Below are 23688 nucleotides of genomic sequence, written 5' to 3' on the forward strand. Positions count from 1 at the left end.
GGACACTGAGGAGTAAGTTCTGCAGCAATTAAGATTATTCTTAGAGGTCTTGGGTCTGAGTAGCCTCCCAGTCAAATCAGATCAGTTACCATTAAAAGGAATAAAGTGGTATGATTTGTGGCCAACCCAACTGCTCTGTAATAAGTACACACTTCTGAAAACCCCAAAGAAATATTCTTAGAAGTCACAGAGCTCACACTTACCACCACGTGTTTGGGAAGTTTCCCTTATCCCAATTTCTATCGTAACTCCAGAGATCATAAAAAAAGATTTGTGGCCTTTAGTCCAAGAAAAAAATATAATACTACAGCCCTTTCTCCTTGCTCCTTAAGTTCAGCATCTGTATTTTCCAGCATATGGCAGAGATGTGCAATTCCTTGTTCAGCCTAGACAGATGCCTGAATTAGCAGTCACCTTCAGATTACATTATTTAAATCTCTCTTCCTCTCTCCAAAGAAGAATTGGAAAATTATTGCTCAAGAAAAGGTTGGCAGAGAAATGCAATACAGTTATACATCATTGAAGAAGGGGTAAAGCACAAAAAACTGACTTGGAGAGTATTTTGCTTTCCTTGAAGTACCAAGCTTTTAACAGTAACCAAAGTTTCAAGTGATCTTTTACATGACTTGAGAAATATTTGTTCCTCTGTTGCCAAAGCCAATCTATTGGCTAATGTGTACTGTCTAGCCTAATGACATTAGAGCATTAAAATTAATCTTCTGCATAATTAAAAGCCCAAAACACTGTAAGTAATTTTTTTTTTTTTTTTTAATTTAAACGACAGGACATTACAAAGCAAGCAATAATATTGCAAGCTGGAACCCGGCTGTGTAAAACCTTATTTACAGAAAGAGTCCCATTTCTCCACTTTGTCAGAAAATTAATTTGTGTTATGAAGTAGCTCAGATTGAAAGAACAAGTGCCAGAGCAGTGAAATGACCTAAGTAAAATAAAAATAGAAAAAGATTAACAGAAAATATCCCCCTGTGGCTGGTATAGTGAAGGGATCTTTCTGATCTTCTCCAGATATTGGATTTTATTTAAGATCCAGCATATTGACCTAGTGCAGCATTACACAAATATGGAACAAGGCCAATCTCAGCTTTTCATTTAATTTAATCCATAGCAGAGTGTAGCCCTAGATGTTACTGATGCCATTACGCATCTATCACTTTTATGAAAGAATAAACTACCCCCCCCATTTTAAATATTACTTAAAAAAAACCCAAAAATCCAAATCACAACCTACTGTTTCTCCTTTGTTTCTTGTCCAAACTTCACCAAATTCAAAGGATATATTTAAATAAACCACCTCAGCTTCACAGCTCTGAAAGGACTGCGAAACAGGGTGTAAAAGACACGACACATTTAAATGCTTTAACGTGCATAATAGCCACCATTATACTCCCCCCAGCAGTTAAATACAAGTAATTGATTGGTTTAACTTCTTTTCCACAGTTTCATTTCCAGGAAGTCCTGGAAAAAAAGCAGTTTTCTATAGAAAATACAGCAAATAAAAAGACAGTCGTCTATATTAATCCATTAAATGCTAAATCAGCGATGCGATAGGACACTGAAACCAAAGGCAGGTAACAACGCTCACAGAAATAGCCTGGATTTTAAAAGGCAGCTACAGAAATTTCAATTTTTAGTAATTTGTGACAAGTCCTTATGCCTCCTGAATTCAAGCACCTTGTTTTCTGAAAATTTCAAGAATAGTGAAATGAGAACAGCTGAGCCGAGTGAGGAGAAGGGGGAAATTTCCCTTACATGTTACTTTTGCAGAGGAAAACCAGATGCATCATTAATTAAGGCTGGGCAGACTGAGGTGTGTGACACTCAGTGCTTCCGTTGTTTGGAAGAGCTTTAATGGTTCATGTCATTTACCCACATCTAGTAACACCATGACACATTTTTATAGTTGGGAAAAAATCCCACCCCACCGGTTTCCAGAAGCCGCTGGCTCAGAAGGTTCACCCACAGGGCTTCAGGGTCTGAATGTTAATCTGGTTTAGGTGCAGGCTGATAAATCCAGAGCAACAGGTCCTCAAACCGACCAGTCATCTTGGAGAAAACAAGAGCAGCGTCCTTTGAATTATCCCGTTAACGCACTGGGGAGTGCTGCTCTGTATCACCATGACAGCAAAACGCTGGCAGCTTACATGAACCCAGCCAACCCTGGGACACACATCCACATCATCTACCTCTTTTATGAACAATTATGACGGGGTTTTTTTTGTCTCTGCAAACAAAGATTAGCATTTTGCAATCACAGTAATGGTCATGCAGCAGGATCAGACTTTTTTTTTTTTTTGGCAGATACAAATGGAAACATCTGATGGAAGAACCACCCCAAGGATGCCTTTCCTTCATCCTCCAGTTTACTGCACACAACCACGGTGCCAAATGCTTACCTGGGACAGGACTCTTGCTCAAGTTTAAACTCTGAGCCTCCATGCTCTCCTCCAGTTGCCCATCTGCTTCTGTCTCTTCCTTCTTTTCAGTATCTTTTACCTCTTCGTTAAGAGTAGTTCTTGTGCTCTCCTCTCCTTCTAAATCTCCCTGAACAACAGGGAGGGCACTAGGAGATAGAAGAGGAGGCGGAGAAGGAGTTGTAGTGGTAACAGCAGCAGCAGCAGCAACAGAAATTGGAGGAGAAGGAGGCGGAGGGGTGGGAGGTGGGGTTGGAGGAGGAGAGGGAGCAGCGTGAAGAGCACTGGAAGATGGCACGCTTTCCACTTCTGCTGGAGGTGCTTCTGGTGTCTCCAACTCAACAGTCAATGGCGCAACTTCCATCTGGGCTACATCTACTACGCTCTCTGCAGCAGTTACTTTTTCACTAACTCCATTCATTTCGTTAATTAGATTAGTACTAGCAGTCACTAGAATATCACTAGATGCTACACTACTAGGCTCCTTGCACACCTCGGCATCAGCCTCTTCTGCTGGCGAAGGGTCTGATGTGTCTGTGCAGGGTGCGGCATTAGATATAGGCATTGCCTCCTCTTTTGGGGAAGCGAGTTCACATTTCTCCTCTGAGTCAGCTGTGAATGTGGATTTACTAGTAACGGTGACAACAGCAGCAGCAGCAGTAGAAACAACTGCAACAGGAGCAGCCGGGGTTGGCGATGGAGCAAGAGGAAGTTCTGGTGGGGTTTCCACTGAGGTGGACTCCGTCGTCTGGCCAGCTTGATCTTTTTTCTCCCCAGTAGCTTCTGGTCTGAGGACTGGAGAAGAAGGTTTTAATACTGGATCTGGTTTTGGCTTCTCTTCTGGGAAAGAAAAAAAAAAAAAAGCCAACATTACAAACAGCAAGTCAACTCCATTTTCCTCCACTGTATCTAAGCCACCTTGGTTCCCTTTGCCTGCATTCTGCCCACTTTTCAAGAAGCTCCGAGGAAGACACCAGAGGCACCCGAAGCTAATCTTTGCACCTAAAGGAAAAGTCCAGACAGCCTGCAGCTGGCAAATCTGAAAATGCAACTGCTGCTTCTATTTTTCACAGGCTTTGCAGTAAATGGCCATCTTTTACAGAAAAGACATATAAGTATGTTATAAAATGTGGATTTTTTGCAGAAACTCTGCAGCTGAAAATAGAATTTTTCTTGACAGAAATTACAGAAGACAAAAATACGCTTTACTTGGATTCTGCCTCAAAGGAGCCCAGGGTTTTAACACCAAGACCTAGGCAAACTCATGTTCTAAAATGCAGGCAAACAGAGACGCTGGCAAGAGCACCGGCAACCTGCAGGTGCTCTCTGTGACTGTTCTCCCTCTTTGTAAAACAGGGAAGCTACTCCATGACTGGTGATGGGCCATTATTTTACGGATGCCATGTGTCACGCCATTACTAAAACGTGTGATGCATCTGGTTTATTTTTCCACTTGTTATTTCTCAAGTCCATCACCCATCAGCACAGCAGACTAAAGGACACAATCCTCTTTTTTTTTTGTTCTAAATTTCATCAAAGATACCTTTTCCCAAAGAAAGCAAAGCCAAAAAGGGATTTAAGCACAGCTGCCATCAAAGAACAGCACCATTACCTCTTGATGTTTGTGGTCGGAGGGTATCGAGCAGGGTGGCAAAAGCACAGTGAAATATGCATGTGTCAAACCAACCCCCAAAATATTGTGCACAGAGATGTCCCTGTACTTATCCTGTGATTAGCAACAGACTTTGTGATACCATGCCTGCTATGACCATCACGGAGCTCCCAAAGGTCTGCTGCAACTCCAATTACCGCATTTATTCCCACTTCTTTTGAACAAAGTACAAGCCAAGATCCTAAAAGATCTTGGCTTTATGGGATCTCTTAGGATCTCTACTACACCCTCTCCCACCTCCGATTTGATGACAAGACGCGCCTCCGTGCTACAACTCTGCAAGACGGATGAGACAGGTATCACTCAAAGTCAACATACAGATGGCAGGGACTCAACAGTTCAGTTCCTAATCACTATTACAAGGTCAGCTTTTATCTGTCCTCAGGGAGGGAGCTCTGCTCCGCTCCACCAGCGCAAAATGCCCCAAGGCTTTCTGAGCACTGAAGCAATGTGGAACTCCTCCGGAACACTGCCACGACAGCAAAAAGTAATTCTGGAAAATGCTGCTCAGATAAGGAAATCGAAGGCCACAACCAACCCCAAATCATCAGAATTCAGGCAGAATTGAAGAGGTATGGCTTTGCTTGGTCTTCTCCAGCTCTGTTGGCTTTCCATTTGAGGCTTATTCAACAGACAGGCTGAAGGAGAAAGGGGTTTTGAAGGAGAACTGATCTGAAACCGCTTGGAGTATCAAGCCCCATCTTTAGGAATAGCTGGAGCAATGAAGACTTTTGCTTCCAGCTGCTGACAGCCCCAGCAGCGTTACAGCGAGGACCACGGCCAAAGCAGTAGTTTATCAACTTAATGAGGCACGTTGGGAGATGGCTTTGGAAGACGATGATAAATGAGGAAAAAAGATGGGAGAAAGTATCCCAACAGCTGATTTTGATTCTGGAGACTCCATGGAAGAAAAAGGGACACGGGAACTGGTTTAGAAAGGAAAATGCGTCACCTCCGATTTCTGGAACATCCTTTGCAGACAACTCATGGAGCATTCTTGACATTTACAGCTCACTATAAACAACTGCCTGGATATTTTCTCCCTTAAGTCAAACAAGATTGCTCAAAAAAAAAAAAAAAAAAAAAATTGAAGCGTCTAGAAAAACATCCCGAATTCCAAAAGATAAAACACACAGCAAAAATACACACCTGGTTTTTAAAACCAGTGGTTTAAACACACTTTCTTCAAACTGCACCTTATTTGGCCAATATATTAGCCACCGATACAGGCTGTGTGTGCAAAATTCAAGGAGAAAAGTAATCTGAGGAGGGGGAATTTCAGAAGAACAATGAGCAGATTTGGCTAATGAGAAGTAAATCTTGAATGACCACCACTGAGAACAAATCTCAAAGTCCTGGCACAGGAACGTTCATCCCTGCCAACTGTTACAGAAACAGTCACGTGAAACAACATACAGTTGCGAAGGGAAAACAAAAATCAATGCAATTCATCCAAACTGAATCAGATCCCTTTTCCTAAATATGCCAAGATCATCCCTCACATTATATTTAGAAAGTATTTACTGGAAGCGCTAGGCTGTTCAGGAGGAAAGGTTGCTCCATCAATAGATATTTTAAAAAAATCTCCAGATAAATACAAATCTTGCAAAATTACTCTTCATTAGAAATACTTTTACAAACTCAGCAGGACAGATGTTTGCTATCTCCTCCATGCAAAGACATTAAAGCCAGAGAGGGAGCTGTGTTGCTGGGTGGTCGCAGTGGCAACGATTGCCCAGAGCAGTGGATAGGCAAGATTTTACTGGATACAGGAATTTGTTTCTGCTTTGCAGTGTTTATCTGAAAATAATCGCTGGGCTTGCTGCCATTTTTCCATCTTTTGTCCCGATGCAAACATTCACGAGGCGGTACAGATGCTGGCTTCGCAGGCAGTTTTTGGAGCACACGTTACTGAGTCATAGTGTCAGCGGAGGGGCTGAAAGTTTTCCAAACTTCGGGATCTGACATTAATCTATTTTTCACAAACTGTGTTATACATTCTCTGTGTCTGATACATCGCAGGATTTGCGGAGAGTTTTAAAAAAATAATAATACTCCTCCAAACATCCCACTGAACCTGTGCAAGCTGAGTAAACGTGAACAGCCCTGATTTCATGCACAATTATACCCCATTACAAGTTCTGCACCAGCCTGGCCTGCAGCCAGGTTCCTGCATGCTCTGCCATCAGCTTGACCTGAATTCTCCAGCAATATCCTTGCCTTCTACAGCCTGGCTGATATATATGCACCCGGGGCATCTATAGGAATGACATCTAACTGCTTGCCCCAAAATAATGCCACTTTTCAAGGTATTACAGTAGCAATTCCTATATTCCTCCAAATCATGTATGAATTTTGAAGCCTGAAAAGCCAGAAGCTGCTTTAAAAGCAGCAAATGCCAAATGCTTGTCTTTTAAAGAAAAAAACAAGGATATTAAGTGCAATGCAATCCCAATTTCAGCCTCGCTAATGACTTCAACGCAAAGATAACAGGGACTGCAGACACTTGCAGTGAGAAATAACAGAGGCTGGGTCTGCTGGCACAGCACACATGCTCCGCTCCCAATCCCCAACCCAGCAAACAGGCCAAATGCTGCGCGCAGTTATAAATAACTGCAAAATGATCGCTGAATATCACAAAATTAGAATGATAGCTTTATACCAAATTTCAACTGATGCAAACGAGCGCACGAGGTGAAGGGCACAAGGGAGAATGTGATCCACTAATGAACGTGGCGGAGGGGTCTTAAGGGAAGCAATAATACTGGTTTTAATAAACAGTTGCTTGAGAAAGCCATGCAACCCTATCTATGACTACTTTTGTTTTGGAACAAAAAAACCCCAACATCAGGCACAATATGAAAAATTATTTTGATACCTTGGCATGTATTTCTGGAAAGATGTGCCCCCCGAGTCACTAGCTCTGTTTAAATAAATAATTTTAATAGTGTCTAAACTTCCTTCACCTTTAACTCGCTCTGTCCAGTGACTGACACCACCGCTGCTCTCCCCCACCCCGAGGCCACAGTCGAATGCTAATGGTGTTATTTCAGGGCTCGCTCTTTCTCTGCAATGCTTACATAAATGTGCTCTTTAGCAATTTTTGGACTGGAACAAATGTTTGAATCTTTCTGGGATGGAATGGAGATAAACACAGGAAAGCTCATCAGTGTTAAATCCCAGTCCAAGCCCTGATTTATATTTAAACCAGCACAGTCAGACCTGTGTAACTAACTCAATAAAGACCACTTAGTTCCAGTTTACTTCCAATTGCCTACAAAAGGATGAAGTTAAAGAGAGAGAGAAGAGGGATAAGACCCGCTTGTCCTGGAAATACAAGGTTTTATACACAGGGTTGAAATACTGTGATGTGAAGTGCTGGATTTTACAGTTCAGCATCAACTTGCTTGAAACGGCAGATACATTTTGGTGCCTGCATCACGGTCATCAGTTGTTCAAGTCCCAGTGCCACCACGCACCTCGGCGTGCTCAGAGCCTGTCCCTGGCAGCAAGCGGGACTTGGGCAGGTTGGCATAGTGGGGACACGAACACAGACCGGAAAGAGCAGCTGTGCCAGAGCTGAGCAGCAACGCACGGCAGTGAGCCTGCACGCTCCGTTCGGCCAGCACAATCACAGCCGATTTGATATACATTAAACCCGTCGACAACTTTTTCAGGTGAGAGAGACATCTAAGTTTTGCACAAAGATCTAGTCCCGCTTCAAGTGGGAGATGGGACCAGGTGATCTCCAAAAGGTCCCTTTTCAACCATTTCTAGACACTGCAGTTTAGAGAGGTATCCATGGAACAGTTTGCACTGAGGGAAAACCCTGAAGTCTACACTATGGCTGTAGAAGAGCAACGTTTTCAGCAAGTTTTAGAATCTGATACAAGTTAGCCTCAGGGGTACTTCCCTTTACTTTCAAGCAGCGACTGTGCTGCTATTTGGATCTATGACTTCTGAAACATCAGAGGCAGCTTCTTTTCCTCTTTCCTAGAGCTGTGCTCCTCTGGAGCTTAGTTTTCCTCTAGCAAATACTGTGAAAAAAAATAATCTCAGCAGGCTCAAAGTTTACAGGATACACTCATGACTGAAAGATGGCACTTCTCGACTTCCATGTACACATCGCTGTAGGCAGAAACCTCAAAAGCTGCAATGCAGTGAATAACCGGGAAGCAAACCGTGGTGTCAACTCTATTCCAACACCAAGTCCGTTAACACGACAACAGTATACACATTATTAACTACAGCTTTTCAATGGCTTTTAGGTGGCTATAAAATTTCTGTGTGGGAAGGGACTTGGCACGCTCCACCTTCCCTCCTGCAACACCTTTTCCTTGAACAGTTTAAAAAAATCTCCCTTCAAATGTCTATTCTTAGATATGAGAAGGAAATGTAATCACTTTAAGAAACTTCTTCCATCTGTGCCATATTTACTAAAGTCAGCAAAATTTGCTATGCCACTTATGAGATACTTTGCACTCTAATTTTTTTTTTTTCCTAATTAATATTGCTCATGTCCTGTAGGACAGGATACACAAGCAGCTCTGGAGGAGCCATATGATGCTCTGGTTACGTGCCATCGCTATGGCTAGTTGTCCAAATGGTATAAAGCCTCTCTGGCTAAGAGCAGTTTACTGATAACACACTTGTTTCTAAAGGATGGCATGTAGGCGAGAGGAGGTGCATGCTGCTAGGTGCTCTGAAACAACTTTTAGGACATATAAGCTTGAATACAATTATTTTTAACCAGTTTCACATTGGCAAATTTCAATTAATTCCCTTAGCAACACATTGTTAAAATGTTCCACTAGAGGAAAAAAGTCTTTCCCCTCCTATTTCTGCTGACTGCTTGTCTCCATGCCAAAAATATTTAAACTGAAACAAGAAAGAAGGAAAAAAAAAAAAAAAGACTAAAAATAATCAGGAAGGAAATATCCATCAACAAACCTTGCTTCGGGTTGCTAGTCGCAGTGACAGGGGTGCTGGCAGCGAGATGGGTGTTCTCCACAGTCCCATAAACCACAGGGCTGTGTTCGGGGACCTGGCTGGACAGCTGCTGAGATTTGAAGTACAAAAAAGGGTGATAATGAGCGTGCGAACATAAAAACTAGCAACATGGAGCACAAGCAAGCAAGTGGGGAGACAAGAATAGGGTGGGATAGGAAAGAAAAACAAAAGGCAGGGAAAATAAAGAGAAAAGATACACAGACCGATTGAATAAATTCAAAAAGGACATGGGAAAGGAAGGGAGGAAAAGGCAGCAGGAAAAGGGGAAAAAGAGACGATTACTGTTAACAACAGCAAGAAAGAGACAGCACAGCACAGTTATTAACACACTTCATTCTTCGAATGCTTCTTCCAAGAGCAGCAGAAATGCTCCTCTGCGTAGTCTGCAAAAAGTCGGATATACACCAAGACTCCTGGACCTCTCCATAATTTAAATTTGCTTTTTGGACTTGACTCCTTTCTCAACTGATCAGTTATTTCAAACACCTTAAATATTTATTTATTTTTCTATATATTTATTTATAGATAGATAATGTGTGTATGCACGCACGAATAGTGTATATATGTATCTCTGTGCACACACACAGTAACTTGTTATTGCACTAGGAAAACAATCTAGATTGATCGTAACTGTGTGATCATATAAAAAAAAAAAAAATCCAATGCCCTCTACAAACAGACTTACAGATGGTACCTACTGGGTAGTATGAGAATAAAACCAATTGTGCATCAATCTAAAGGAGAGCAGGAGGAGCTGGTTCCCAATCAGCACAGAGCGAATTTGAGATATTCTATATATAAAAAACAAAACTGCAAGACCAGCGAAGTCACCAGACTGAAAAATCCATGGCCTGCTGCGGAGGCCACATATTCTAATCATGTCCGCACCATTATTGGGACAAACATTTCACTTGGGTTCATGAAGGTTCAATAAAGACAGAAAAAATCCCCTGTATTTTATCTCCGAATGTAAGGAAGACCTTGTGTAACACTAAATAACTACACCAAACACACCCAAACTTATAGGTAAAGCACTTGTGTACGTTAGAGTGAACATAGATGGGGCAAGTCAACTATTCACATTTGCAAAATCCCCTTAAACACGCATCAGGGACCATGCACAGAAGAAAACAGGGCTAAATTTAAATTTAATACTCTGAAGTGGAAAGCCACGCAGCTTTTTGCAGATGACTCTTCTCATCTAGCTATACATCCATGCTGACTTCTCAGAAGATCTACAGGAAAAGGGATTTTTAAACAAACAAAATAAAGCAGAGTGCCCAAGACATGGGTGTCTAATTCCTTCTTTCAGACAGGCTATCAGAAATCAATGCAAAACTTATTTCCCTAAAAAAAGAAACTCTCTAGCAACCTGCTCCTCTTCCTGGGACTCTTTTTTGCTCCCATTTACAGGTTTTTCAGCTATTGCATCTGAACAGTGCAGAATAAAGAATGAATTATCTTCAATTCAATGTTTTTCACCATTTCAGGCAACAGAAAGGTAAAGGAGGACTGTGGAAAAAGCACATCCGGAAAAAAAAAAAAAAAAAAACCAAACGAAAAACTAAGTAAGCAGGGTGAAGGGTTGAAATTTTATTTGGGATTGCTCCTCTTCCAGGAATGAGCCCAATGAGATCAGCTGGACTATGGATGAAGAATTGCATCCCTACCTCCAGCCAAATCTGAAGGAAGCCAAAGAAAACAGTTTTACAAATGAGCAGGTTTCAAGAACGCTTTCCTTCATCCTCAGCGGATCACTACTTTCATTTTATGAAAAATCTATGGATGAAAGCAGTGGGGAAAAAGGAGAATGTGCTAAGAGTCACAGGAACCAGACGAGACTAGTGGACAAAGAACTTGTAAGCCTAGAAACTTTTTGGGTCAGTAAACATGTTTTCTTAAGGAATTTGGAAAACACTCATTGATTTTGTGGGAATGATATTGCAAAGTAATATAAATGGTACTTAAGTACTGACCCTTATAGGCTCGCCGTTTCAAAATGGAGCATTTAGAGACTTTCTAGGAAAAAAAAAACCACTCAAAACTGCTCTCATGATTTATGATGCTAAAAGAGCTGCTCTGTGTTATTCTATCCTACCATGGCCCGTAGACCGAGCAAACACAAAGTGTGACAAACTCATTGATACTTGGAAGAGGTTTGCCAGGAAAATAAGAGCATTTCTTACTCTTTAAAAGGTGATCTTCTATGTAAGTCGGTGCTGAGTAAATACCATAGCCAGATTTAATACATGGTCCTGGGGTTTATTTAACTTCCCAGCAAAAAATATAGTGTGAAAAATAGTGTTCTGCTAAAAACGTATAAATAATATCTCCACTTACTGCCAGCTTCTCTTGCAGGAACTTTAAGCAATTAAGGCACCACTGCGGAAGTGCTGGGAAGGCTCCACCTAAAGCACTTTTTGGTCAGCAACGCTGACCAAAGCAGGAGATATGAAAAGCATGGAAATAGCTAAAACCACATGGTGTGAGTCTTGGCAGCGATGCTCATCTTTTGGACAAGTCCAACTTTTTTTTGATGTTAAGCACTTAATCTATGAAGAGAAGAGGGTGCTTCAGGCCTGTGTTATCAAAGTTTTGGGTTTTCTTTGAGTCAGTTAAAAAAAAAAACAAATCAAAATTTAAAGGAAAAAAAAAGAAAATTTTGAAACCTATTATTATAAAATGGCTTCTTTTTCAAATGTAGAATTTGGGACAGGGACTGGTCTACAGCAGTGGCTTCCATGCACTTCTTGAGCAAGTTTCTCCCTCTGTGCTTGTGTAATTTAAATAAAGAGATTACAGAATCAGATACTGGCCATCAATATAAAAGAAGCATTACTAGCATTTAGCATACTTTGGACTGGGAGTCACTTTGATTAGATGGTATTTCATTCATCAAGCCTGGAGATTGCATGTTTGCATTTTGAGTGTTCAACCAGATGAAATTTCACCAAACCCCCCGAGGTGCAGGGTTTGATCCAAAGGGGTGGTGGAAGAAGACAACAGTAATGATAGCCCCCTCGCACCTATTCCAGGAGCTGCCCTAAACTGTGAGCATTTCAATAGGCAGGTATTTTCACATGAAGTTCACACTGACTGTTCACAGCTTTTATCAGCTGGGGAAAGGGAATACAAAAAAGCACTAGCACGTTTCAAGCAAAGTTATGGCTGAATATTTAAAGTTTACTGATTTTAGACTGTTCAAAATTATAACATCCACCACTACTGGAATTCAGCCACTGAGCATAGTTGTTAAGGCATCATCTAATTTCATCCAAGATACAACACTTGTTCCAAAGAAATGAATTAGAGATGCTGTTGGGACAATAACTTTGAATTTCCTGGCTCAAGTGGGCTTAAATTTTCAGTTATGTTACACTAATGAACTTTTTCTGGTGAGCACAATTTCAGAGCTCTTCTGTGATTAACAAATGTGGTTCCAAGTACCTAACCAAAACAAAGCCTGGATATTAATCAATGAAGTATTTGCATACCTGACTTGAAGTAGATGATTGGACATCACTGCTGTGCTCTGCATATAAATTACAGCTGATAAAAATTCATGCTTATTAATCTCCTCTTGAAAAACATTTATTTCATCCTGTTTGACTTAATTGTAGTATCTTAAAATAGGTTTCAGACTGCAAAAATGAGCCGGTAAGTGCCTGGATTAGCTGCACCATGCATAAACATAATCTGAAACCCTGGCTGTTTTCAACTCTTCCCCACTTCTAATGGGGAAAGTCATTCAGCATGAAGTAACAGGAAGAATATCTCACCAGCACTCCAACGTTTTACATCACTAGTATCTTCTCTCATGGAAAACGCTCGAAAAGAAGTTTAAATGATTCTATACGTAACCAGCTCTTGGCTCTCTTCCCTTCCAGCTGTAGTTGCAAATCATCAGACCACTCTTGGGCAGAAAAATAGCTTTTTCCAGTCAAGCATTGCAGACCTTGTTGCAAAAACACAGCTAGACAGGAATTGCTCGAGCATGGTGCCTTGCTGCTGCTTGCTGACGATGGAGACCAGGAGGAGAAAGCGGGTGACCCAAAGCACATGGCGATGCCTTCATGCGACAAAAGGATTCGACTGAACCAGGGGAATGGCCAAAAGCCGTAACTATCCCGTTGGTCTCAACAGAGGGGAGATCTGCAGGCCAGGCTCTTATTTCATCTCAGTGATCGCAGTTACACTTTTACTGGCTCAGCTGTAACCTCAAGCCCCTGCTCCAGCACAATGGGTGTCTCAAGGCAAGCTTGTGCTTTTGCCTCAGCACAGGACAGTCAGCAGAAAAACTCTCCAGATGCAGAGGGGGAAAGTAAGGTTTCAGCTCAGAAAAGGCTGTTTCACCTAAAAGCCAGCAAAAACTGGTGACATTAAACAATGAAGAACGTGGAAGAAGAAGAAATCGCACCCCAGCCTCAGCCAGGCTCTGATCTAAAGCCCACCCATCACTCAGAGAAGCTTCATTTCTTCTAATCAGGCCCCCAAGCAGTGGGCAACAACCTCCAATAAAACATGGCCAACTTCCAAGGCTTGTGCCAAACCATAGAGTTTCTACTCCAATCGTTCAAAAAATTTTAAGTTCAGCAGCCTGTGGCTTAGCACCATCTCTCCCAAAAGAGAGATGGAGAACCAAGATGATGTATGAAGCAAACAAACAGCAGCTACACCAAGCCGGCAGCTGGGAAGAGGACAGCAGCTGCCACGCGCCTCCTCTCCATCTCTGATGCTATGGGGAGATGAAAGAGGCATCGCCTCTTCCTCCTGCAGGTGGGGAAGAGTAGTCAGAGGATAGAAATCATTTTCTAATTAGATAACGCAGCCACTTGCAGCCCCAGCGGTTCACATAATGGTGAACTTACGTCCACGTCAGGACTGCTGGTCTGCAAGTCCGAGCGTGCTCTTTTGGCCCTGGGTCAAAAAGGACTAGAACAGACCTGGATGTCCAATCAGTTTAATTTCCAGACGTTACACATGGACTTCTCAGATGAAGCAGGATACAGAGACTTAGAAGGGGTCAAACTCAAATGTGTGTGACAGGAAGAGATTTATGAGCTATGGAAAATGTCAGTTTGGGATATTTATGCTTTTTCCTACATGAGAAAAATGCATTTTTAAGGTTGAACACAGGGACACCAAATCTGTGATAGATTTATCACAGTTCTGTGATAAAATTCCTGAGCTACAGTCATTCTGGTTACTCTAAAACAACACTACTAAGGCAGAAAGACATTAGTATGGACAGTGATGCAACTGAAGATATATAATCGATCACATGCATGATATGGACTTTCCGGGTACACAAGACTCTAACAGAAACACCACATTTCTCACGAATGTATTGGCTTCTCCTTTAACACTGAAAGTCTTTACAAGCTCTAAAATCTACTGCTGATACAAAACCAGGGATGGGCAACTTGTAGCAGCACTGCAGCTCCACATTTTACAAGCTACAGGCTGGTAAAAATGACCAAACTTGGAGGGGAAGGGGGGGCGGGAAATAAAATTCTTGAAGAACACTGACAACTTCGGACCATCCAGGTGTCTGAGGTGATCGGTGGTGTGGATGGAAGATACAGGAATTCACTCTAACAAACAGCAAAGCAAAGCAGATGTCACTGGGAGAAGGCTACGTGGCCACTTTATTACCTGAGGTGGAGTAGGTGTGGAAGTGGGTCTCACGATGGGAGGCGTTGGGTTCCTGCTGCCCCCTCCAGACATTATTTCTTCTGTTATATCTTTGCCTCCTTGGTTTGGATCCCGGATTCGGATCTGCGGTATTGAACAAAGAAATAATTCAAACAAGTCTTCCAGTTACACGCTGTCCTTGGGGTTTATGGAGAGGAGAACATGGACAGGACATAATTCCATTACACTCAGTAGGAGATGCTCTGGATTGAGCTGATGCTTTGCAGGAACACTGGAATGTGGTTTGTTTCAATAACGTGAAATGCATGGTATGCCATCCCTTAATCTCAAAACCTAATTTAATCAAAACACTCATCAAACACACCAGTTAAGTCTAAATATGTTCACTCAGTGCATGACCCTGTAATTCAGAATATGGTCTCTACTCCTGGAAAATAAGTTTACTGCAACTCAGAAAATTTAGCAGACTGTTTAGCTACAGAACTAAGCTTGCCAGTTAGTGGGAAGTGCAAGAATTTAAAAAAAAAAAAAAAAAAAAAAAAAGGCCATGTTTTACCCTGATATGTAATTCAGTGACCTTGCCAACCCAGCTGCTGGTAAAGGGGGAAAGCACATCAGCTCTTTTTGGTTTTCCCTTCCCCATTGAGAAAAGTCACACCAACAAGACAGAGGGAATCAAACAACAAATACTGAGCAAAGGAAAGGGAAACAGCAAGAAGAACAAACTAAAGTCCTATGAAACTCATCAGCATTTAGTAAACAAGTATGGTTTTTGAGCCTCTTCACAGCCCCAAAATGGGAAGGAAAAATATTTTCCAAAATAAACCACTCAAGAACACACTCATTTGAATCCTCAACTGACACTTGAGCCAATGTGTGTCACCGAATACAGGGAACAGTCAAGCTGTCTGGGTTAATTTGGAACAGAGTATTTAATTTTCAATATAAAAACTGAAGATTTCCATAAACCTAAAGACAGTGCTCTTGGTTGAACTCAGTCCATAAACTGCATGCAGAAGTCCCCATTGCACTGAGCACAACGCACAACCACAAGCAAACCGAGACATAATCCTTCTGAGGGCAGGGGTCTCACTGGAAACCGACATGCTTTTTTCAGTCAGCAACATTTAAAGTTGTTAGCTGCAGAAGGGTTTTGTTATTTATCAACTTCAGTATCGTGTGATGTCTTCTTGACTCTTGGGTTATGAAGACAAATAAATATACATGTGGTACTTAGCATGTTGACAATATGTGGTCTTCTCTTGTTTTTGATGGGAGTTTTTCTGCTAAAACATTTAATTAACCACAGCTACAAGGACTTAAGAGTTGGCACGAATTCCTATCCTCTTCCTCCTCTTGACAAGTAGTCAATGGCATTAAAACAAGCTTTCCCTGCCTGATAGCCTGTAGTACTCGAATACTCAACTAATGGTGCATACCAGGTGTGAACATATATACATTTAATTTTTCTTTAATTTCTCTCATTTCTTCAGCTGCGACCCAGATTAGCAACTTGAAATAGTACGTTCAGAGAAAGGCATCTCAGGCATTTAAAAAACCTTTTGCCTTTCTGCTTCAAAGAACTTAGCTTTGTTGGCATGAAACTGTCTTAACCACAGTTGAGTGTTTCTGAACATCTTTGCATTTCAAATGGCATCAATGATCTGGCCATGTCATGTTTTGGATGCTGAAAAGAGACTCCTCAGGACTGAAGAGGATGGTGAAGAGGTAGCAAAAGAGTTGCATCACCTTTTGCTGAGAGCAGCTACAAAAAAGGTCTTTCTTACAAGCCCAGCTAACACATTGTTCAGCTCTTCCAGTTTCCCAAATCAAGTGTCATCTCAAATCATCTTCAAAAATCAAAAGATACAAATATTCTGCATTTTGAGACATGTACAAGTCCTGCATTCTTTTTTCTCCCAGGAAACAGTTCTACTAATGTTTTCAAACCACCCTAACACACATAGTGATGTAACGTAACTTCCTTTTCAATCATTTAGAATCAACTATTCATTCACATGTTCAAGTCCACTCCTAATGTTTTCTGTTTAAATGTTACATTCACCTGGTGTGTCTTTACTATTCCCTACCATCATCCACCTGCAAATGGATTTAAATTCCATTAATCTGTGTATCTTGAGGAAATGTGGTCTCCAAGCCTCTACCTACTTTGATAATGTCATGTGTTCAGGTTCTTTCAAACCTACAAATAAGTGCGCACCTTACTGTTTTTCTAACTTTTCCAAGGCATAATATTGAACAATTTCTTTTTTGTCAATTTGAACCAATTCCCAACAGGCTCCCAAACTGATCTGAGTTTGTTCATGCCCACCTGGCTCTTTGGTAAAACTCTAAGCAGCAGTGCAGGCAGCTGAGGATCCCAGGCTTGGGAAAACAATGCAGCTTTCATTTATGTTCGTTACAAAACCAGCAAAAATATTTTCCTTTTTGAGTGGCTGAGATGTCACAAAGTCAGAGCAGGAAGTCCCCATAGAAAGTTGAAAATAAGACAACCACTGCAGCGTTGTGCAATGTTTAATTACACTTAGGCGTGAAAGGTAAGACTTAGCCTCTCTGTAAAGATGAAGCTCAGGTTTAAGCTTAAGATCGCTATTAATTTCCTTCAACCTTAGAACCAGGACAATTCTCAGAAGGGATGTACCAGTTAAGGATGATCACTTACTGTTTTTTTCTCTCTTTTAGCTGGTGGAGGCTGCTGCTGCTGTGTAGGCACTATGATGGGTGCTGACTGATACACTGGCTGACTTGGGTAAAAAGGTGCTCCTGGGAGAGGACAAGAAGACAGAAACAAGAGTGAAAAATTCAGTTCATCTGTTAATGAAACAAAAGCAAGTACAAGAGGTAAAACTGGCCACCTACTCCTCCCTCCCTTCAAAAACCAGATCTTCTAACATCCAGCTGGTCACCGGTCCGTGTTTTGCTCTTCCCCACTTCCACTAAAACAGAAGCTGCTACTCCATCAAGACAAGCCATTAAGTCACTACTTCATTTTTTTCCTCCATGAGCAGAGAAAAACGATCACGTGCATCCATTTCAGAGAGGCTGCTGAAATCACCAAGGCATGAAAAGATAAGTGGCCCATCCTTGGACTCCTTTGACAGACAAACAGGTGGGTTTGTTGTTTGGGGTTTTTTTGTCGTTGTAGAGAAATTCAGTCAAACCATTACAAAGAATTTGCAAGGTCAACTGCAACCTATTTTGAAGCATAGCCAGAAAATTTAATTACAAGCAATGTTCTTGTCATGCTGCAACACAAAAAAGCACGACAATGGTTATTATTGCAAAATTATACCACGTTGTGGATTACATTCATAATATCCAATATAGTTTCATTATGTTTTTCTTTACAGAATAAGACTGGCTCAAAATGACTGAGTGCTTTAAAAACGTGCCAGACATAAATAAAGGTGGCATAGTAGAGCTGTCTTCTGTCTGCGGATCAGATTATCAATTGAGTTTGTAAGATGGTGCTGGGTTTTCTCCCTTCTAGGCATGGATACTGGGTGGACTGCCTGCTTGCACTTGCTTCTGGAGCAATGTGATTTATTCTTCAACTGAACTAACCTTTAAATGGGAATGAAAATCTGTATTGTGCGTCTGTAACCAAAACGGGAGGTTATTACTATCTCAAGCAAACGGTGAAATCCAAGAAAGCAAACAAAGCCACCCCAGCACAATCTGATTTGCAACTTCAAAGGACACATTCCTCAAACCGAGAGCTGGAAAGCAAAAGCTCAGAGCAGGCTCCCTGTCTGCAAGCTCAGAACAAGAACTTTTCACTGCTGAAATAGCAGCCAGGTAGCTGAAAGCAGAGAGCGTTGCACGGCACCGCCATCAAGCTGCTAAAAGCTCAGCCTGCTATATTCACTCTCGGATGCTGCAATTAAGGTGGCCTAAACGACTCAATAAACTTTTCATTTTGAACTTCACAGTAAGCAGCGTGACTTCAGATCTGGCCTCAGGGCACAAAAGTCTCCGTCAGCATGCCCATGGCTTGGGAAGCGAGAGTCCTCCTGCCTCTCTCCTTAAAAACAGTGATGAAGCCTCAAACTCTTCCAACTAATGCTTTGGCCAAGCCAGCCAGGTGTACAACATGAGTTCAGATAATGTGAGAGGACAGGAGCAAGCCTGGGAGCCCTGCAACGTGTTAATTATCCTGATTTCTAGTTTCCTAGAAACCAGATCTAATCAGATTGCCTGTAATGTGATCCCCGCCAGAGAGCGAGCTACAGCATAACTCAAGGAAGGGCTCTTCCTTTATGAAGAATACTTTTAAAAAAGCAAATCCCCAAAAGCAAGAGTAACTTCTGGGAAGAAATACAGCTTCTGTGGCAACAAACCAAGTGCATTTTTCAGTGCAACGCTCTTTGCTCTCCACCCTGCCTTTTGATCCTTTCCAGTTCAGCGGCACCCAAGTTTTATTCTCCCTCCTTTCCATTCATCATTTCAAGGTCTTTCCCAGGGTAGAACGGAAACTGACTGATATAAAAGAGAACAATTAATTGCAAAACTGAGACAGTTAAAAAAAATGCACTGTCCATCTTCACAAGTTTTGTCTTCTGCATTATTTTCCCTTATCACCTTCTTTACAGCCTGTCAAACTGCAATGATTTGATGTCTAGCAGCCACACTGGCTATGAAGTCCTGAGGTTTATGGGAAGGGCCACTGCCAGCAGCATTATCCATGCCTGTATTGAAAATTCAGTTGTCTCCCAATGCCATGAGCAGCACCTGGTGAGAGAGTGAACACTTCCAGTCCCTATATAAATAGCAAGGAAGCAACAGGAGGGAAAGGTGGATGAGTACAGGCAAACCTGTAATCATCCTCTTCCTTGGCTAAACCTCCTCTGCCTGGAAAACATTCTGCGTGACAGAGGGCTCCAGGTTCACCCACTGATGTTCTGCAGACACAGCAACCTAAAAACAAGCTGGGACTGAAAGATTACAAGCCTCTGTGCAAGAAACCAGGCACTTTCAGGAGTGGAAAGGAACCGGAAGGGAACCTTTTCCAAATTACAGAAGTGAAGACAGACAAATGGCATTAAGCGAGCAGAAAATAAGAAAGCAGACCTGTAACAGCAGAAAAAATGGGTAATTTCCTCATTTAGAGGATCAGATTTAAAGAACCATTGCAATATTTCTTCTCTTTATTTTTTCCTAGGATAAGCAAACAGGAACTAGCTGCCTTGTAATTGCTCTCTCCTTTTATTCAGAAATTGCATAACCAGGTTTGAAGGCTTCATGGCAACCTTTCAAAGTAGTCCCATTAGATCGCTATACACTAAATAAATAAAAAAAAGAAAGAAGGAGGGGAAAAAAAAAAAGAGTACAGACATTTAAAAATTATAAGTAGGGAAGCAACTGGGGCTTTTCTCCCCTTTAAAAGGGATGTGTATTTATGAAGAGCAAACGTGCAATTCTGCCAATGGTACAGGGTTGTCATTGTTCAGCCTGGAAGGTAATCATTCACTTCTAACACTCTGAAATACCAACCGCTAAAGCCACATGGAAAGTTGACAGTATCTCTGCCCCCAACAGATTACAGAATGTGCTTGGGCAGGTAGCAATCAGACTGAACAAAATACCTCAAATTTGGTATCAAGAGGTGAAGACCCTTAAAAAAAAACCCTACTCATACAACATGGTGATGACTAGAATCATCCTGATGGATTTTTCAATGTTCCCATAAATAAGGAAGGTAAGGTAAATTAAAAAAAAAAAAAAAAAAAAAGTGATATACATGACTGCAAGACACCTAATTCTGCATCTCATTCAAATACAGCTTGCAGGAGCTGATTTGTTTTAACTATCAAAATACAGATCCCACAGAAAACCTTAGAGGAGACTGTAAGTATGATATATATTGTACATGACAACGCATTGGAAATTATTAAGAAAGGACTTAATTACTTTTATGTAAAAGATGACTGCCAAGAGAAGAGGTGTCACAGGACAGCAAAGGACAGTCACCCACTGTTACATGGGGTCCGCAAACTGGGACCCAAGTGAGGCAGTTGTGAGGTCCTGGAGGAGTCAAGGACCAGTGAGATGCAGGCAGAAGGGATGCCCAGCACTGGACATGCAGCCTCTGAATTTTTAGGTGCAGCTTTGAAGCTCAGTACCTGAGGGAGTCAATCAAATATACTGAATAAGGTGTGCCAAACAACCACAGCACACACAACGATGTTGGGCTGTCTCCCAACCCTTTTGCTTGAGAAAAGGTGAGATCAGGAGTTGCCCATTAAAAGGGCAAATTTCAGCCTGTGCAAGGGTTACAAACTCTTCGACTGGACTACCTTGATCTTTGCAGAATAAGACCGGTGAATCAAACCACATGGCTTGTTCTTCTCCCTCACTAAACACCGAACAAGGAATACAGGGATAAGAAATGTTAACTGCTGTATTGCTGTGAACATATTCAGGGCACAGCTCAATGGAAACCAGGGCTGCCAGATGTATTCACAATACCTTAATAAATAATAATGATTGAGCAGGGAATAACAAATAGCCACCATTCTTGTTCACGTGTGATTATGTGTAGTTCTGTGAGTTGCAGCCTTTCCTTAAGAACTCATACAAACAATACTCTGTTATTGTGAATTTTTCAGGAGTGAATAATAAGGGCTGTGACACAACCAAATTGAGCAGCTATTTGAAGTTCAAACAAATACTAATCTATTTCACTATTATAAATCTTCAGCTTGACAACAGAAAAACACACCCAGGAAATGCTTTATAAGAAATCTCCAAGCAGAACCTACCATAGGCATTGGGGAATTCTCCAGGACCTGGTCCTGGATAAAAGGGTCCTGGTCCTGGCGGCTGAACGGGATACTGCTGTGGGGGCCCGACATATGGAGGGCCACTGTGACGATACTAGGAGGGAAAAAAAATAACCATCAGTTTACAAGGAGTTGGGCATCTTCATGCTGTTGCATACAGAGCCTGTAATCGAGCCCCCCAAATCAACAGGGATGGGATTATCAAACGGATTAATGATAGATTCAGAAATGTTACTGTCAAAAAAAAAAAAAAAAAAAAAGAGGTAAGGCATGTCGTCTAAAGACACAACAGGGAGGACATGAGAGCTGCAGTAGAAAACAGTCACTCCCCTGATTTCAGCAATATTGTGTTTTTATGAGGCCCAAGGTTTTAGAGTAATTGTAGATCTATTAAGTCAATTTAGATACATTTATTGCACTAAACATTTTCCAAGAGCTTAGTTTCACACCGGTTTTGAGGGGGACCTCAAAAACTAGAAAGGTAATTTATTCCTACTGCCTCCATGCACAGAACAAATACTTCATACAGAAAAAGGACAGAGGCTACATATGCAACTACCAGCTTAATTTCAACACCACCACCCCAGTCTGCAGCAGGTCTTGAGAAAATCCAGATGGAGCAAATGTTGTTTTGCTGTTCCTTAGGTGCCTGGACAATGTATTTTTACCTGTGGTATACAGTACTGAGGGCCCTGAGGCATCGGGTAGGGCATTGGAAGATGATTAACCATCATGATGTGCTGGTTGGTTTGATATACCGCAGTTGGCGTTTGCGCACCAGGACGGATGGAAGGGCTGCTGTTCTGGATGGTAGCTCTTGGAGGCTGTATCTGAGGCCTCTGAAAAAACTAGGGCAGGGAAGGGAGAAAGGAGGGAGAGAGGAGAGAAAACGAAGAACCGGTTAGACTTCCTGGGAGAGAATTTGAAATATCAATATAATACAACATTATAATTATAATATTGCTTTCAAAGGGTTGCCACGCATTCAGAAAACTGCAGGACAATTTCTGTTTATTTGTAAATAGCAAGATCATGCTATAGCCTTCTATTTTACAAGGTAGGAGAAGGTAAGAAACTTTAAATTCAATAATTATTAGTTTGTATCTACTGAATTATACACCTCAACTTTCAGAGCGAACATTAGAAAAATTATTTTTGTCAAACATACTTTTTATAAGGTGGGTTGACTGCCAAAAAAGCCACCTTTATAAATATCCTAGGGAAATAAAAGATCAAGGCAACTGTTCCAATATACCTCCAGAACCACTAAAAAGCCAGATTTTTACAAAGGCCAGAGGTGCCTTATGCCTATCCTTTGTACAAATTGAGCCGGGTGACTTGTCTTGCCTTCCGTTTTCAGAAAGGTGGCAACCTCCTCCAGGGTGGCACCAAACTCTTCTACCATGTTTGCATGAAGTGATGCCCCACGCAGATGGACCTGGTCCAGGAAACCAAGCAACCCACTGGTACACGCTCCATTCTCAACCCTTATGCGCTGGGAAAGGCATCAGCATCCACGGTATGGAGCATTCATGGCACTGGAAGACCTCGCTCTGGAGTCTTTGCAATCTTGAAACTCAGTCGGTAAGATATGCGTCAGACATTAATGCATTCACTAACGGAGTAATGATAGAAGTGATAGAGACACTTATGCCATGCAGAACCAGGAGTTAAAATTACCTGTATAGGTCTGAATCCTCCCTTCAATAACGAAGCAAGAAAGCAGCAGGAAACAGAAAGAAAGCCAATGGAACAGCTTACAGATCAATAGGAAGGAATAGGATATAACATGCACCCTAATTGCACACAATTCCACTCATCTTTCCACTAATCTCTTACAGAAACAGCAAGAAAAAGACACTGGACTGGTACCAAGGACTCTTCTACCAGAATCCCAAGGCAGGGGTCAGAAACTCTTTTAGAAAAGTTTTATATGGAAGTATAAAAGTTTAAAAAAAGAAAAAAACCCAACCAAACCATGATTAACTGCAGGAAATACGATACTACAGGAACACTTTGTTTACTCTGTTCCTAAAACATCAAACATTTTTCTTTTCTGGTCTCTTTCAGTGATACAGAGATAGTAGATAAAGCAGAAACCCTTGCTCAAATCACG

General features: G+C 41.6%; 1 protein-coding gene across 23 annotated transcripts in view; it reads right to left on the reverse strand.

The window, feature by feature from the left end:
• EIF4G3 (eukaryotic translation initiation factor 4 gamma 3) overlaps positions 1-23688 on the reverse strand; it is a 150482-nt gene that overhangs the window by 44412 nt on the left and 82382 nt on the right. For 9 of the 23 annotated variants that reach the window (XR_005932617.1, XM_030017828.2, XM_030017829.2 and 6 more), the window contains 7 exons: positions 23253-23273; positions 22241-22420; positions 21552-21666; positions 17453-17553; positions 14770-14892; positions 9055-9214; positions 2415-3272 (listed from right to left, as the gene is read on the reverse strand). Coding sequence is in view for 22 of the 23 variants with exons in the window: in XM_030017828.2 (XP_029873688.1) it covers positions 2415-3272; positions 9055-9214; positions 14770-14892; positions 17453-17553; positions 21552-21666; positions 22241-22420; positions 23253-23273 (1558 nt within the window). In the remaining variant the exon portion in view is untranslated. The remainder of the gene's footprint in view (positions 1-2414; positions 3273-9054; positions 9215-14769; positions 14893-17452; positions 17554-21551; positions 21667-22240; positions 22421-23252; positions 23274-23688) is intronic. The other 14 variants (XM_041124152.1, XM_030017826.2, XM_030017818.2 and 11 more) reach the window with 5 other exon arrangements.

This window comes from Aquila chrysaetos, chromosome 6, assembly GCF_900496995.4.
Source record: "Aquila chrysaetos chrysaetos chromosome 6, bAquChr1.4, whole genome shotgun sequence".
In the NCBI taxonomy this organism is placed as follows: domain Eukaryota; kingdom Metazoa; phylum Chordata; class Aves; order Accipitriformes; family Accipitridae; genus Aquila; species Aquila chrysaetos.